General features: G+C 37.0%; 1 protein-coding gene across 5 annotated transcripts in view; it reads left to right on the forward strand.

Moving 5' to 3' along the window:
* Positions 1-18,893, forward strand: part of CCDC18 (coiled-coil domain containing 18) — a 134,485-nt gene that overhangs the window by 58,078 nt on the left and 57,514 nt on the right. For all 5 annotated transcript variants that reach the window (XM_082612782.1, XM_082612781.1, XM_082612783.1 and 2 more), the window contains 3 exons: positions 7,725-7,841; positions 13,628-13,795; positions 16,698-16,840. In XM_082612782.1, the coding sequence (XP_082468908.1) occupies positions 7,725-7,841; positions 13,628-13,795; positions 16,698-16,840 (428 nt within the window). The remainder of the gene's footprint in view (positions 1-7,724; positions 7,842-13,627; positions 13,796-16,697; positions 16,841-18,893) is intronic.

The raw sequence follows: 18,893 nt of genomic DNA on the forward strand, positions 1-18,893 counted from the left end.
TGAAACTACAAACAATACAGTTTTTGCTTCTTTTTTCTGCTATATGATTAAATAGGGAATAAATCCAGAATTTCTGGGTAAAATACAGGTTTGTGGCTGGGATAACCTTATGGTTAAAAGCATGGGCTTTGAAGCTAAACTGACTTGGGTTTTAGTTCTGGCTTCAGTGGGCTTGTTAACTGACTGTAACCTTGACTAGGTTATTTAAACTCTGAACGTTAATTTCTTCATCAGTAAAATAGGGATCACAATGCCCTAGAAGAGGGTAGGTTTGAGGATTAAGTGAAATGAGGTACATAAAATACTTAGCACATACTAAGTTACTCAGAGTTTGCTAAGTAATTACTATATATTCAATGTTTTCTCCTTTGCATTTTTAGTGCTAAAAATAGTTTCAAATATGCTGTGACCTTCATTCTGTCATATATGGATTAAATATAAAGGATATTTTAAAAATCCAACGTTATTTACTTTTTGCCTAGTATTCTGTTTTTCATCCATTTTGTGACCTTGTATACCCTTATAAACCCAATTATATGTTTATCCATAACTTTCCTGTAGTATTCTCCAAAACTTTTAACATTTAATGCCATGTCAGTTCATTTCCTCATGTAAAAATAACCTCTAAGATCATTAATATTTAAAAAATCATTATTGTACAAAGGTTGTAGGCATGATATAATTTCATTTAAAAAAATCCATCTTGCCACTTAACTCCTGTTTTTCATTAAATTACCTAACACATCTAGCCAGTCATCTGGTAAGTTATTTTCATTTGTTAATAATCAGATATGAGACAGGAAGGAAATCAGCTAAAGAATGAATTATTATGTTAGGTTTTATTCCTTTGGTACCTTTAGTAGATTTGCTTTCATTGAAGCTATACTAAATGATTCTTTTCTTTCTTTCTTTTTTTCTTTTTTTTTCTTTTTCTTTGAGATGTACTGTGTGGTCTGTGGGATCTTAGTTTCCTGCCAGGGATGGAACCTGGGCCCTCAGCAGCGAAAGCACCAAGTCCTAACCACTGGACTGCCAGGGAATTCCCTAAATGATTCTAACATATCAAATAGAAGTTTGAAATGTATTCCTCTTTTCTTGATTATGTCATTACCACCTTCTTTCTTGACTTTTGGCCATGTCCCTCTGCATGCCTTAGTTTGTTTTTGCATAAAAAAATATGAAATTTTCTATCTGCAGGAGAGTTATAAGGATCAGTTTAAAGTTATATCACTTAATAGAAGTATGATAATGATAGCTGGAAGACTGATGGGAAGTTTATGAACTGGTAACAAAAAAACCAATAAATTAAAGCAATTATGTTAGCTGCTATTAAATAGAAAATTGAGAAGGTACTTATTAGCAACTTCATTTGTTTATTTTATTTGTTTTGCTTTGCTTTTATTTTCCACTCTAGATTTTTGTGTGTGTTTTATTTCCCCAAAGAAAGTTAAAGTTTTAAGTAGAAAAAAATAAAAAAGACTAGCTTAGGTGCTTCTGTTGAAAGTAGGTAGCATAGAGCCCCTATGTGGTTGCCTCCAGAATATGCCCCCGAGGAGGTTCTTTGGTTTAGCAGAGCAGTGTCTTTGTTTTGATTCTATTCATTCACGTACATATATATACATGTATATTTATGAGTGGTTTGTATACAGTGAATGATGTTTATTTGTATGAGATTTAGAGTCTCAAGCTCTTTGTTCAAATGAGAAATCCAACAGAGTAGTAGATGTTTTGGTTTTTATTATTTATTAGTTTTAATTAATTTATTTTTAATTAAATTTTATTTTGAAAAGTTTCAAACCTACAAAATGAAAGACTAGTACAGAGGACATCTGTGTACCTTTCATTTAGATTTACTGTCTTTTAAACTCTAACCATACTCGCTTCATCTCTCTCTGCACACACATGCACATGCCTTCTTGCACATGCACCCACACAGTCCCACCCCCACTCACACATTTCCTTTTTGCTAGTCCACCTGTGAGAAGGTTGCAGATGTTATGATACTTTACACCCTTAATACTTAAACTTGGGTCTCCTATATATAGAAACTTTCTCCTACCTGATTACACCATCTCTATACACCATAGAAAGTCCACACTAATTCAGTAACACCATTCAACACACTGTCCATACTGAAAATTTCCCAATTATTTAAAAATGTTCTTAATAATCTTGCTACTCAAAGCATGGTCTAGCAGCATCACTATCACCTGGGAACTTTTTTGACTTGCAGAATATCTGACCTACTGAACAGAGCTGGGACTAAAGTGAAGCAAGGGAGGTGCCTCTGGCATACAATTTAAGGAGACATTTATTCTCCGGGTTGTACAAGTGAAGGGTAGGCATTTGCATGATCCTGAGAGTGAGTACCTCCTTAAACTTTGAGCCCTAGAACCTCCTTTGTCTCACCCTAGACCTGGCTCTGGTACTGAATTAGGGTGTCCAGGTGATTTATGTGAACATTAAATTGTGAGAAACACTACTTTAGCTTGTTCCTTTTCTTTCCCCAATTTAGAATGCAGTCATAATTCATGTTTTGCTTTTGGCTTTTTAGATTCCCCTAAACTCACTGTCTCCTATTCTTCACAACACTGAATCTTTGGAAAAGTCTAGGTCAACCGTAATAGTACACACACCACAATTGTGGATTATACTGTGGGTTATACTGTGTCCTTCCCACTGCTTCACATCAGGAGGCACATAATGTCACACCACCCCATTATTGGCTTTGCCAATCTTGACACCTATTATTTAAGGTGGTTACTGCCAGATCTCACTATTTTAAGGGCATAATTTTTCCTTTATAATTAATAAGCAATACATAGGGTGATTCTTTGAGGCCATGTTCAACGTCTTGTCCCTCAACAAACTAATGACCCGTGGTTTTAACATCTAGTGGTGAATCTTGCCTGATTGAATTTTTACGTTGTTAATTTTTATCACATGTGATGTTCTGATGGTCATAGATTTTTTTGTGTGTGTGTGGAAGATAATACAAGTACCAATGCTTATTCTCATGCTTAATAGAGAAAACTTGTAAATATTTATACATCTCATAAAAGACTTTAAAAATTATTATTAGGGCAACAGTTTATTAACAAAGATAATTAATCAAAATTATAAGCTTTTTAACTGTTAATGGTTATATTCACAGGCTATAGGGACAGGCTTTGAAAACTGTGTCTTTCAGTTGTGTCTCTTTTTAGAAATAAGAGTTGCAAAGATAATTTCAGGAAGTAGAATAGTATCTGCAAGAGGGAACATTTTTCTTTTTCTCCTTATCTTGTTGAAATTTCTTTCACACTTTCATGACTACTTACTAGAATGCTATTAGCGTTGAGGAAAGAAAAAAAATACTCCCGAGAAGCTCAGAAATACAATAAGGAAAAGAAAGGAACAAGACAAGAATGAATCTTATTAACAGATGGGCTATGGAGCATGTGTGCAAATTCTGAAAAATTTTACTGAATTTGAGTTGCTCTTTGCTCATTCACTCTTTTCTTTGGGTGGAGGGGAGCTAGATTTTTTTTTTTTTACATCTTTATTGGAGTATAATTGCTTTACAGTGGTGTGTTAGTTTCTGCTTTATAACAAAGTGAATCAGTTATACATATACACATGTTCCCATATTTCTTCCCTCTTGTGTCTCCCTCCCTCCCACCCTCCCTATCCTACCCATCTAGGTGGTCACAAACCACCGAGCTGATCTCCCTGTGCTATGCAGCTTCTTCCCACTAGCTATCTATTTTACATTTGATAGTGTATATATGTCCATGCCACTCTCTCACTTTGTCACAGCTTACCCTTACCCCTCCCCATATCCTCAAGTCCATTCTCTAGTAGGTCTGTGTCTTTTTTTTTTCTTTTTTTTTTTTTTTTTTTTTTTTGCTGTACGCGGGCCTCTCACTGCTGTGGCCTCCCCCGTTGCGGAGCACAGGCTCCGGACACACAGGCTCCGCGGCCATGGCTCGCGGGCCTAGCCGCTCCGCGGCATGTGGGATCTTCCGGGATCAGGGCACGAACCCGTGTCCCCTGCATCGGCAGGCGGACTCTCAACCACTGCGCCACCAGGGAAGCCCAGGTCTGTGTCTTTATTCCTGTCTTACCCCTAGGTTCTTCATGACATTTATTTTTCTTAAATTCCATATATATGTGTTAGCATACAGTATTTGTCTTTCTCTTTCTGACTTACTTCACTCTGTATGACAGACACTAGGTCCAACCACCTCATTACAAATAGCTCAATTTCGTTTCTTTTTATGGCTGAGTAATATTCCATTGTATATATGTGCCACATCTTCTTTATCCATTCATCTGATGATGGACACTTAGGTTGTTTCCATCTCCGGGCTATTGTAAATAGAGCTGCAATGAACATTTTGGTACATGACTCTTTTTGAATTATGGTTTTCTCAGGGTATATGCCCAGTAGTGGGATTGCTGGGTCATATGGTAGTTCTATTTGTAGTTTTTTAAGGAACCTCCATACTATTCTCCATAGCAGCTGTACCAATTCACATTCCCACCAGCAGTGCAAGAGTGTTCCCTTTTCTCCACACCCTCTCCAGCATTTATTGTTTCTAGATTTTTTGATGATGGCCATTCTGACTGGTGTGAGATGATATCTCATTGTAGTTTTGATTTGCATTTTTCTAATGAGTAATGATGTTGAGCATTCTTCCATGTGTTTGTTGGCAGCCTGTATATCTTCTTTGGAGAAATGTCTATTTAGGTCTTCTGCCCATTTTTGGATTGGGTTGTTTGTTTTTTTTGTTATTGAGCTACATGAGCTGCTTATAAATTTTGGAGATTAATCCTTTGTCAGTTGCTTCATTTGCAAATATTTTCTCCCATTGTGAATGTTGTCTTTTTGTCTTGTTTATGGTTTCCTTTGCTGTGCAAAAGATTTGAAGTTTCATTAGGTCCCATTTGTTTATTTTTATTTTTATTTCCATTTCTCTAGGAGCTGGGTCAAAAAGGATCTTGCTGTGATTTATGTCATAGAGTGTTCTGCCTATGTTTTCCTCTAAGAGTTTGATAGTTTCTGGCCTTACATTTAGGTCTTTAATCCATTTTGAGCCTATTTTTGTGTATGGTGTTAGGGAGTGATCTAATCTCATACTTTTACATGTACCTGTCCAGTTTTCCCAGCAGCACTTATTGAAGAGGCTGTCCTTTCTCCACTGTACATTCCTGCCTCCTTTATCAAAGATAAGGTGACCATATGTGCATGGGTTTATCTCTGGGCTTTCTATCCTGTTCCATTGATCTATATTTCTTCTTTTGTGCCAGTACCATAGTGTCTTGATTACTGTAACTTTGTAGTGTAGTCTGAAGTCTGGGAGCCTGATTCCTCCAGCTCCATTTTTCATTCTCAAGATTGCTTTGGCTATTCGGGGTCTTTTGTGTTTCCATACAAATTGTGAAATTTTTTGTTCTAGTTCTGTGAAAAATGCCAGTGGTAGTTTGATAGGGATTGCATTGAATCTGTAGATTGCTTTGGGTAGTAGAGTCATTTTCACAATGTTGATTCTTCCAATCCAAGAACATGGTATATCTCTCCATCTATTTGTATCATCTTTAATTTCTTTCATCAGTGTCTTATAATTTTCTGCATACAGGTCTTTTGTCTCCTTAGGTAGGTTTATTCCTAGATATTTTATTCTTTTTATTGCAGTGGTAAATGGGAGTGTTTTCTTGATTTCACTTTCAGATTTTTCATCATTAGTGTATAGGAATGCCAGAGATTTCTGTGCCTTAATTTTGTATCCTGCTACTTAACCAAATTCATTGATTAGCTCTAGTAGTTTTCTGGTAGCATCTTTAGGATTCTCTATGTATAGTATCATGTCATCTGCAAACAGTGACAAATTTACTTCTTCTTTTCCGCTTTGCATTCCTTTTATTTCCTTTTCTTCTCTGATTGCTGTGGCTAAAACTTCCAAAACTATGTTGAATAAGAGTGGTGAAAAAAAAAAAAAGGGCTTCCCTGGTGGCGCAGTGGTTGAGAGTCCCCCTGCTGATGCAGGGGACACGGGTTCATGCCCCGGTCTGGGAGGACCCCACATGCAGCAGAGCGGCTGGGCCTGTGAGCCATGGCCACTGAGCCTGCACGTCTGGAGCCTGTGCTCCGCAACGGGAGAGGCCACAACAGTGAGAGGCCCACGCACCACAAAAAAAAAAAAAAAAAAAAAAGTGGTGAGAGTGGGCAACCTTGTCTTTTTCCTGATCTTAGTGGAAATGCTTTCAGTTTTTCACCGTTGAGGATGACGTTGGCTGTGGGTTTGTCATATATGGCCTTCTGACACTGCAGAAATACAAAAGATCATGAGAGATTACTACAAGCAACTCTATGCCAATAAAATGGACAACCTGGAAGAAATGGACAAATTCTTAGAAATGCACAACCTGCCAAGACTGAATCAGGAAGAAATAGAAAATGTGAACATACCAATCACAAGCATTGAAATTGAAACTGTGATTAAAAATCTTCCAACAAACAAAAGCCCAGGACCCGATGGCTTAAGAGGTGAATTCTATCAAACATTTAGAGAAGAGCTAACACCTATCCTTCTCAAACTCTTCCAAAATATAGCAGAGGGAGGAACACTCCCAAACTCATTCTACGAGGCCGCCATCACCCTGATACCAAAACCAGACGAGGATGTCAGAAAGAAAGAAAACTACAGGCCAGTATCACTGATGAACATAGATGCAAAAATCCTCAACAAAATACTAGCGAACAGAATCCAACAGCACATTAAAAGGATCATACACCATGATCAAGTGGGGTTTATTCCAGGAATGCAAGGATTCTTCAATATATGCAAATCAATCAACATGATACACCATATTAACAAATTGAAGGAGGAAAACCATATGATCATCTCAATAGATGCAGAGAAAGCTTTCGACAAAATTCAATACCCATTTATGATAAAAACCCTGCAGAAAGTAGGCATAGAGGGAACTTTGCTCATTTGCTCTTTTATGTTGAGGTAGCGTGAAACACTTGCAGCTTTATGAACACTTGAACCAAGTTACATTGCTGCCTTTCTGAAAATGTTTTCACTGATTCAGAGCAAAAGCAGCCTTCTCCATCTTACCTAAGTTTGTTTTTCATTAGCCGACAAAAACATTTCATTTTTTTAGTGACTTCAGCATATTCAGAATATTCACACTATAGCATTTTTAGCACAATACACCAGTTTGTACTCACTTTATTATTTTTGTTGATCAGGGGAACTTAAGGCATAGGTTTAAATACTGCTTACCTTTTTAGGTAAATGTTTCAGGGTGTCTGGCCTGCAGGTCCTTGACAGTTGGCCCCAGTCTATCTTGCTAATCCCATCCTTCCAGTACCCATCTCTTACAAATTCATCGTTTTGGTACCCTAAGCTCCTCCCAACTTCTTACCATTCCTTTTCACAGTGCCTTGTCTCTGAACTCCCCTCTTCCTAGAATGCCCTTCTTCACTTGTTCATGTCCATTTATTCTTCAGGACTCCAGGTGCTGGTTTCCTCTTTGGTTTCCTAGTTTGCAGTAATAATTAGTTTTCTAAATAAATCTCTTCTTTAATAGCATTTTATATCCTAAGTTGGACTGTGTATTTACTGGTTGAAACAGTGAGGTAACATTAGGAGATAACGCTGTAAAATATTGAGCATATAATAAGCACTCATTGGTATTCGTTGATTTTCCTTTTTTGCTTTTTTTCTGCTTAGGTCAGACAACTAGATTCAGCATTGGAAATTTGTAAGGAAGAACTTGCTTTGCATTTGAACCAATTGGAAGGAAATAAAGAAAAGTTTGAAAAACAGCTAAAGAAGAAATCTGAAGAAGTAAATTAACATTTCCTTTAAATATAGCATATTTTTCAAGTGATTTCTTTTTGAGATATTCTTTATTTTCAAGATACTTTAAAAGTACATTTTTATATAGCTGATATAAAAAAATTTTTCCAGTAAAGCGTAAACTCCAATTTTATATTCTTTTTTAAAAAAGTAAATTTATTTATTTATTTATTTATTTATTTATTTATTTATGGCTGTGTTGGGTCTTCGTTGCTGCTTATGGACTTTCTCTAGTTGAGGAGAGTGGGGGCTACTCTTCATTGCAGTGCACGGGCTTCTCTTTGCAGTGGCTTCTCTTGTTGCAGAGCATGGGCTCTAGGCGCACAGGCTTCAGCAGTTGTGGCATGCGGGCTCAGTAGTTGTGGTGCGCGGGCTCCAGAGTGCAGGCTCAGTAGTTGTGGCCCACGGGCTTAGCTGCTCCGCGGCATGTGGGATCTTCCCAGACCAGGGATCGAACCCGTGTCCCCTGCAGTCACAGGCAGATTCCCAACCATTGTGCCACTAGGGAAGTCCCCAATTTTATATTCTTTAAGAAAGAAACATTATATGGCATATAAAACACAAAATATGACACCTTAAAATTCTGATTCTATTACCTAGTTTTAGGGAATCAGGAGATTATTGTTGATCACAGAGTAATTCTAATATAAAATGATTAACACTTAGAATATTGTTTTAGATTTAGAGGTATAAAATTCTTCAAATTTTTTCCATTTTGTTTTTTCTTCCTCTATTTGTCTGAAGGATTGAGAATTAGGTTTATAAATTCACCTTTCTTTATTGAGAAGAATTTCTCAGATACTAGATAGAAGACTTTTCTTGCATTATCTTATTCATCTCTGTATACTAATTGTCAACCACTTTGCTTTCAACATAATAGGTAGTCACTAAATATTTGCTCAAAGGAATAATCTTAATGAAGAATTCCTTTATTTCTTTGTTAGAATTTATAATATATATATATATATGTTTAAACCTTAACTTCATGTTTAGAAATATTCAACAAATTGGACTTCCCTGGTGGCAGTGTGGTTAAGAATCTGCCTGCCAATGCAGGGGACACTGGTTTGAGCCCTGGTCCAGGAAGATCCCACATGCCACAGAGCATCTAAGCCCGTGCACCACAACTACTGAGCCTGCGCTCTACAGCCCGTGAACCACAACTGCTGAGCCCTTGTTCCACAACTACTGAAGCCCACACACCTAGAGCCTGTGCTCTGCAACAAGAGAAGCCACCGCAATGAGAAGCTTGTGTACCGCAACAAAGAGTAGCCCTCACTCACCAGAACTAGAGAAAGCCTGCACGCAGCAACAAAGACCCAATACAGCCAAAAATAAAATAAAGAAAGAAAAGAAAAGAAAAAAACACCTTTCTTAAAAAAAAAAAAAGTCAACAAATCTTCATCAAAGATGCATCACAGGGCTTCCCTGGTGGCGCAGTGGTTGAGAGTCCGCCTGCCGATGCAGGGGACATGGGTTCATGCCCCAGTCTGGGAAGATCCCACATGCCGCGGAGCAGCTAGGCCCGTGAGCCATGGCCATTGAGCCTGCACGTCCAGAGCCTGTGCTCCGCAACGGGAGAGGCCACAACAGTGAGAGGCTGCGTACCGCAAAAAAAAAAAAAAAAAAAAAGATGCATCACATAATTATATAACTTCAGAGGTTAAAATAAAAACTTTGTATTTTATATGGTCCTATCTTCTTCCTTCTACTTCCCTTCATGAAGGTTTTTATAGCATCTTTCACAGGTGGGCATATATTTCTGTATTCCAATATATGGAAATTAAACCACCTAAACTATAGATACTTATGAGAATAGGAGTGTGATTTTTTTTTCCAGCGGGATCTTCTTTAAACCATTATTTAGGCATTTATTTAATTTTATTTACTTATTTTTTGGCCACACCCTGCAGCATGCGGGATCTTAATTCCCTGACCAGGGATCAAACCGATGCCGCCTGCAGTGAGAGCTCAGAGTCTTAACCACTGGACTGCCAGGAAAGTCCCTATTTAGGCATTTAAATTCTATAGCCCTCACTGCACTCCAGCATAAATGGACTTGGCAGATATGGAATGTGGAGACAGGCAGTGTTTGTAATCAGAGAGTTTGTTGAGTTTTAGAATTTGTATTCTTAGAAATAGCATCAGAGACTTGGGTGGATAAGAGGCATTTACCCAAAATGAACTTAGAACTTTTTTCAGAATAGCAGGAAGTATAAACCTAGGCTGGAACTGAATTAGAAATCAGAAATGGTAGTCAGGTTTGTACAATCATACTAGAGAAAAAGTAAGTAAGTAAATTAGAAAGATTTGCAGCCCTTTTATTGCTGATGAATTATTAGCTCAACTGCATGTGCATTGGCTTACTTAGTTAAAAGATCATCTTTCACTTCTTGTGTGTTGATAAGAAATGTGGAGAAAAATCCAATTACTCTTTACCTTTTTTTTTTAGGTACCAATCCATACATTTATTTAGTTTTGGCTTATTTGTCTTTAGAGCAAATTATAATATCTTACAGAGAAAACTCTTTCTAATGCTGGTTAATAGAATCAATATCTTATAACAGCAGAGTTATGAGATTTTCATCATAAGCTATGATTTGATTCATAGTGCATCCATTCTGTTAGTAATAGGTGATGTTATAAAGATATTTTACCAAATCAGTAGGTAGTCCCGAATCACATACTAGCTGAATAATTAAATGGCCCCAGAGCATATAGATAGAAAGCCAGCTGAAAAAACTACATGTTGATAATCCACCACACAAAGCTAATAAATATGCCTCTGAGTTTTTGCCTCAGGCAAATATTCTTTTCCATATGTTGAAATAAATACATTTATGATAAAAAATAATAGTGACTTTGGGGTCCTGAATTATTTTGAAAATATTTTAATTTGTATTAAAATGCTTTAAAAAGTGATAATGTATATGTTCATGAAGAATTACATTGTCAACATGATAGAAGAAAATAAACACAAAATAGATGTGAATAAGCCAAAACATTTTCTGCGTAAAGCATTTATTCAGTAAGATCCGTCATTTTATTGATAAATGCCTTTATTCAAATTGATGGACTTAAATTTTGCAAAGTTGGCATTGTGTCAGTAACTTTTCTGGGTTATATTTTATTTTTTAGTAATAATCATGAGAGTGTTTTTGAATTCTTTAGGAAAAGTTTATTCTCTGAATATGATAATAACAGTAGAGAATATAATGTCAAAACTGTTTGTCTTATATTTACTTTTAAAGTTAAGTGGAAGTTAAAGGGTAGTAGAGTGAAATGCCAGTATAAATTTGATAGATGTAGGTTAATTTTTGTGAATTAATATTTGTGATACAACTAATATGTTAGATACTCAGTATTTTTAATGGAAATTATTTTGCTAGTGGCTAGATTACTAAAATAAATATTTTAATTGTTCTTATGTGGTATGACTTTCTTAGTGTTTTGGTTAGGCCTTATCTTTTTTCTAATATTTTGTCTTATTTTAATACTTTGTCCATTTTTTTAATTTGATTAAGAAAGTAAGTATAAAACAGCATGTTCCAGTAAACAAAGAATAGTATATAAACTTATAGGCAAGTCAGTTCTATATAAAATAAACTACAGCAGAGGTGTGATCTGTAGGAAAAACAAAACAGGTGTCACTAATACCTATTTACACTAAATAAATTATTTTCATACAGACGACATTAAGTAAAATAGATTAGGATTAAAAAGAATTATAATAATATTAGAAATTGGATAGTTGCCTGTTATATGTAAGGTTCTCTAAGTTTACAGTATCATCATATAATGAAGAAGTTTGAAGTTTAAGAGCTTCTTATCACAAGCAAAGGCTTTTTGGCCCCTAAGCCTTTCATGATGCTGCTGAATATTCCACTGCTGTATAATTAGAAAAAACCAAGTCAGGATTCTTCTTCACTGTTTCTTAGGAGTTTAAAATTACTTTCTTCTCAATTGATATTTATTAGAAAGATTGTTTGCTTTAAAGGGATGGGTTTATTTTCCTTCATTTTAAAAAGTTATTACATAAGCAACAATAAGAAATCTTTTGAAGAAGATTTACCTATAATCCATTCCCTAATACTAATATTCTCTAATACTTTTCACTTTTCTATTTGCCTGAGTGTTTTTCATATTAATGAAATGTGGGATTTTTTTTCACTTTATTTTGTAAAATTTATTTGCCACTGTCCTTTAAATTATTATTATTATTATTATTTTTTTTTTTGGCCATGCCATGTGGCTTGTGGGATCTCAGTTCCCCAACCAGGGATTGAACCTGGGCCACTAGGCCACCAGTGAACTCCCTAAACTGTGATTTTAAATGGTTGCATCTTTTTTTTTTTTTTTTTTTTTGTGGTACGTGGGCCTCTGACTGTTGTGGCCTCTCCCGTTGTGGAGCACAGGCTCCGGACGTGCAGGCTCAGTGGCCATGGCTCACGGGCCCAGCCGCTCCGTGGCATGTGGGATCCTCCCGAACCAGGGCACGAACCCGCGTCCCCCGCATTGGCAGGCGGACCCTCAATCACTGTGCCACCAGGGAAGCCCTAAATGGTTGCATCTTTTAAAATCAGATTTATATATCATCATTTAGTAAACCTTCCCCTTACTTTAAGAACAGGTAACAAATATTATGAAATATATATTAAATTATGCCATATTATTTATAGAATTTTAAAATGATTTCTTTTGGCACTCTTTAGGATTTGGATTTCTTGGACAAAGGGCATTTTTTCCCCTTCTTAATAGATTCTCCCAGATAACTCTAAAGGTTTCATTTAAAGCAATTTGGGGGATCAGCATATTCAAGTCCTAAATATTTGGAGTGAATAAGTGCAATTTCTTAGTTGGTATTGTTTTCCTTTATGTGTTTTGGAGCGTGAATATTTAAGAGTGCTTGCTGGGGTATTATTTTACAAACAATGGCAATGATAGCAACAATAATGTACTAAATAACACCTAACATTTATACAGTGTTTTCATGGTTATGGTTTATTATCAATACGAGAAAAAGGTACATCAAATGGAGTGTGAAGAAATCCATGGCTTCCTATGTTTTCTCCCTTGTTCTGGGAGAAGTCACACAGAATAAGCTCCTTTCTGTAGAAGTGAAATGCGGCAACATTTATGCAGTACTTCTGCCCAGGGAAGCCTGCTTATGACTCAAAGTTCAAGGTTTTTTATTGGGTGCTGGTCACATAAGAACAGCCATAAGTATCAGAATTCCAGACTCCTAGAAGGAAAGCATGATTTGGTGCCCTAGCCAGGGAAAACAGTCTCATTACTTAAGGAATGTTTCAAAAGCCACATTCCCAGACATCAGCCAAGAACCAACCCTATTTTTTTTTTTTTTTTTTTTTTTTTTTGCTGTACGCGGGCCTCTCACTGCTGTGGCCTCTCCCGTTGCGGAGCACAGGCTCCGGACACACAGGCTCCGCGGCCATGGCTCGCGGGCCCAGCCGCTCCGCGGCATGTGGGATCCTCCGGGATCGGGGCACGAACCCGTGTCCCCTGCATCGGCAGGCGGACTCCCAACCACTGCGCCACCAGGGAAGCCCAGAACCAACCCTATTAACAGGCCCTTCTAACATACCTCCCCATCAGAAAAATGAGCCCTGCCCTTCCACATAATAAATTATAGCTGTGAATACAATTGTCCCATATGACAACTGAGGGTAATTATCTAATAAGGTAGACAACATTGACATTTTATTGCTTTTTATTTGAAATATGTCATTATAATGAGAATTGTGTATATTTGTTAGGTATATTGTTTACAGAAAGAGCTGAAGATTAAAAATCACAGTCTTCAAGAGACTACTGAGCAAAATGTTATTCTGCAGCATACTCTTCAACAACAGCAGCAAATGTTACAACAAGAGACAATTAGAAATGGAGAGCTAGAAGACATTCAAACTAAACTTGAAAAACAGGTATATATTATTGGTCAAAGTGGTTTTATGAAATAGAAAGTTTTTTAAATTGATAATAGATTTTTTTGCTAGTTATATAAATTGCTGTTTAACCTCAAAGATACCATATTATAAGAAATATTCTAAATTAACATTGTAAAATGTATAAAGTTTTATTCCAATGTAATGTGATCGTGTAATACTGTGGGCACATTTTTGTCACTCCATCCAACTTAGTTATAATTTAGTCTGCTTTATTCACTTTTTCCTTTTTGGACCTGAATATAACACCTATCTGAATCATTATAGCTTGCATTTTCTTCATTTTGGATCAGGAGATGTGTGATAATCCCTAAAGAAATGGCAAGCAATGCACTAAAAGAAAAATTCCAAAGGAAACTACTGATTTTAAAAAATAAGTTATTACTCCAAAAAAGAATCCTAGGAAATTTTATTCTAGAATCGACTCTTTTTTCTTTCATTCATTACCAAATTCATCTGAATTATTCTGACAGATATTTCACATTTTTTGTTTTGTTTTCCTCTCATCACACTTTACAGAAAAGTATAAATTAGAAAATGATAGTTCCCAGTAACCTCACCACACCTCACTTTTTGTCATTTGTATGACTTTTTAATCTGTGTATTCTAACTTCATCCTCAGCCTCTCCAGTGGAACTAAAGAATCTCTTCTCTGCACATTCAAATATATCAGGCAGGTATTCTGTATTTTCTTTTTGAGAGACATCTGTCCTGTGGCTCTCCATCCCTTTTGTTCAAGTCTAGACCTACTGTTTGCTATGCCTGTTGTACGGCTTCATCCTGAGGCATTTCTTCATTTCATCTGTTATTTGATTCCCACTTTCTAAATCCCTTGTCACTGACTCCAGTTTTTGTAAGATTGATTATAATTCTTGTTCTTTCTGAAATTGTTTTCATTTCTATAATGGTCTTACGGTTTTCTTCTGAGTTTTTTTTTCCTTAAGTCTATCAATTCCTTTGTATTTTTCATTTGGTTATTTTATTTCTTCATGATCTTTGTTTTAAGAGATTTTTATGTCTTCTCTAATTTCTTTGAGGATCTAAAGAAGTTCTTATCTAAAAATTCCTTCAGTATTTGGAATAAATTTTCCAGCATATATTTTTTCTACTTTTTATTCATGTTCCACTATGCACAGGTTCCGTGTTGGATTTATTCAGATTGTTATCTTTAGATTCTTTCTGCTTATGAGTGTGCCATTTAATCAAACACAGAATGGGTAGATTTTCCATGGTTCCCTTCCCTTTTTACCTGGGTACTATTTTAATTTTATATTTGGAACTTAAGTTGGGGGTGTGGATATTAATGACTTATAATCTGTACTTAGTTCTTCAATGAGAGGTTTTAGAACAGTAGGGAGGATATCAAAGTCATTAGCCAGATATTAACTTTGAGATCACAGTCATGTAAATGTTCATTGAAAATAAGAAGTGGGACTTCGCTGGTGGCACAGTGGTTAAGAATCCACCTGCCAATGCAGGGGACATGGCTTCGATCCCTGTTATGGGAAGATCCCACATTCCACAGAGCAACTAAGTCCGTGCGCCACAACTACCGATCCTGTGCTCTAGAGCCCGCAAGCCACAACTGCTGATGCCTATGTGCCCTAGAGCCTGCGCACCGCAACTATGGATGCCACGTGCCGCAACTACTGAAGCCCGCGTGCTCTAGGGCCCACTGCTGCAACTACTGAGCCCACGTGCTGCAACTACTGAAACCCACACACCTAAAGCCCGTGCTCCACAACAAGAGAAGCCACTGTAATGAGAAGCCCGCGCACTGCAACGAAGAGTAGCCCCCGCTCGCTGCCATTAGAGAAAGGCTGCGTGCAGCAATGAAGACCCAACACAGCCAAAAAAAAAATTGAAAAAAAAAAAATGAAGTGGCTGAGGTTAACTAGGGAGAGAACATAGAATGAGGGGTGAGATGACTGACTTTGACAGAGCTCTGAAGGATACAGTACCTGGAAGCCAAAGTAAGTATTTCATGACTTAAGGGATTATAATTGGTGTCATGGGCTGCTGCAATCAGTGTCAAGTAAATTGAGGGTTGAGAAATGCCCATTGGAATTAGCTGCATGGAAGCCATTGGTGACACAGTGTAGTTTCTGTACAGTGCCTAGATTGCTATGGGTTGAGGAATGAATGAGAAAATGAGAAAAATGATACAACAAGCATAGAAAAAGATCTGAGAAGTTGGGCTATAAAGAGGAGGAAAGAAATGGTGGTAGTTGGAAGGAGGTAGAGGTGTGGAGGAAAGTTTTTTATGATAGGAAGGTCTTGAACATGTTTAAATGCTAATATAAAGAAACCAGAAGAAAGAGACTGAAGATACAGCAGAGAGTAGAGGTAGTAGTATGAGGTTCCTTAAAAAGTGGATAGGAGTTGAATCCAGAATGCTTATGAAGCAGTTTGACTTATATAGGAGGAAGAATACCTCCTGCAATGTAGTAAAACAGAAAGAGGAATGAATAGGAGCAAATGCAAGTTGTAAAGTTTGAGGGCAGATGGGAATTCTAGGAATTGGTATGAGCCAATTTGTGAAGAAGGAGAGAAACATAGTTTGACAAGAGAAGAAAGAACATTTCAGATGAGGATGATGAAAAGAGGAACATTTACCATTATTCTGTACAATTCTTTTAAGTCCTATTTTAGTGTTATGATGTGGTCACTTCTATAAATATGTATGTGAATGAAATATCTTTCTTATTAAAAATTGTTTTGCTTTCATATTTTCAAAAGGTTTCTTGGTCTATGCTTTAATTTTTATAATAACATCTTGAAACTGATAGGCTAGGCTACAAATTTATATAAATATTTTTCTTCTGAAAAATGTTGAACTGTGTTTGAATTTTAAATACTTAACTGAAAATTGCTTTACAAGGTATCAAAACTTGAACAAGAGCTTCAGAAACAAAGGGAAAGTTCAGCTGAAAAGTTGAGAAAAATGGAGGAAAAATGTGAAGCAGCCACATATGAAGCAGATTTAAAAAGGCAAAAAGTTATTGAACTTACTGGTACTGCCAGGTAAAATGAATATGTTAGTTTATATTTGTCTTCCTGCTTTAACATCAGTCATATTTGAGTTTCACTATCAGATAATGTTCAGTGAAGTGTTTGCTTGAGGAATTAATTTCTTTACGGTGTGTGTTCCTATAGCATTGTTTGCACCTCCCTCATATCCCTCATGCCTTTTAGTATCATAAGTTAATATCCTTGGCTCTCCTACTATATTGTAGTTCCTTAAGGCCAAGATAATATATGGTTTAATCTAAGGATCCTCCCACAACAATCAGCATAGTTCCTTGTACCTCATAGGCACTCAGCAGCTGTTTTATTAAATTGAATTGTGAAAGTGGCAGGCAAAGATGTACTCATATAGAGGAACTTTTCATGGATTCTAATTGTTTATGGGAGGGAGTAAATTAATAGAAGAAAACAGTGGTCTCAACATTGACTGAACATTAAAATCACCCAAGGAGCTTTAAAAAGTACTGATGCGGGCTTCCCTGGTGGCGCAGTGGTTGAGAGTCCGCCTGCTGATGCAGGGGACGCGGGCTCGTGCACCAGTCCTGGAAGATCCCACATGCCGCGGAGTGGCTGGGTCCGTGCGCCATGGCCGCTGAGCCTGCGCATCCGGAGCCTGTGCTCCGCAACGGGAGAGGCCACAGCAGTGAGAAGCCCGCGTACCACAAAAAAAAAAAAAAAAAAAAAAAAAAAAAAGTACTGATGCCTAGGTCCTACCTCTAAAGATCCTGATTTAATGTGGCTGGGCTGTGCTAAGAAATCAATAGTTAATTGGTCAAGAAAGGGAACTATTAGCTGAAAGTTATACCTAGCTTCCCCAGACCTCTTATACTTTGTCGACAAGAGTTGACATAATTAATAATAAACTCTTAATTAGCCCACCATTCTACCAACAGGAATTAGAGTTAACTTATGCATTTGAACTTAAACCACAACATCCTCAGACTCCCTCTCCCTCTCTGACAGGAATAAATGTAGGGCCTTTGTGCTTTGAGCAAGCAACTTGCTTCCCCAGATATCCTCAACTCTCTCATTGGGGTCAAGAAGATATCCTATGTTTAAGACTAAGACCACAGTTCTTCAGACCTTCTTTCTGCCATTGGTAGTTGTCTATCCAGTAGCACAGCCTCACCACCAGTGTGTACCTTAATTCCACAAAGACTAATCAACATTGTAACTTTATCTTTGCTTGTGCCAGATGCCACAGAAGCATCAGATTTCCAGGCGTTAGATTTACCCTCATCTCTCTTACTAAGTCCCAAAAACCTCCTCATGTATTTTCTTCCCTTTTCCCACCGCATCTGAACTTGTGAAAGATTTTCACTTTATCCTCTGGAATTCACAGTCCATCCTGAGAGACATTCCCTATATTCTCTATCTCTTCTTTTCTCTTGCTGTAACAGAAATGTGACTGTCCCCTGAGGACATTGCTTCTTCCCCTGCAGCTCTCTAAAGTAAAAACTTTTCCCCATAGTTCTTGTACCACAGGGTTGAGATGTGGAATAGTATGACATACACCATGAACCTCATGTCATCAGATCATATCATCCCTCGTTGTTGCTGACACCTACAGGCCACCTGACTTACATAGCTCTCTCCAACACTACTCCTGTCCTTATTCTTGGGGATTTCAATATACATCTATCTAGCTGATCCTCAGCCACTCACTCACATGATTTATCCTAGATCTTATCATTTCTGATATCTCCATTTTTTCAACATAATCTGAATACTATGCATCTACCTCTATATTATTACCTCATTCCCTTTAATACCCCCAATTCAACAATTCTTTGATGTAACTAGGACCTCTGATCTATCAGTTCTACCACTGTCTCATTCCCTAATGCCCTTTCTCCTCTCTTTACCTAGCTTAAATTCTAATTAATCATTAAAATCACTGATTTACATAAACCCACAACTCCTTTACCTCTCTCTTACTTTGTGGTACACAGAACTAAAAATCCAACTCAGACTAATTCATGCTTGCATCTTTACAGAGGCTGGAGAAAAATATAACCACACTGACCAGTCTTACTTTATACCCATAACT

The sequence above is a fragment of the Mesoplodon mirus genome, assembly GCF_964341445.2.
Source record: "Mesoplodon mirus genome assembly, chromosome: 3".
Lineage (NCBI taxonomy): Eukaryota > Metazoa > Chordata > Mammalia > Artiodactyla > Ziphiidae > Mesoplodon > Mesoplodon mirus.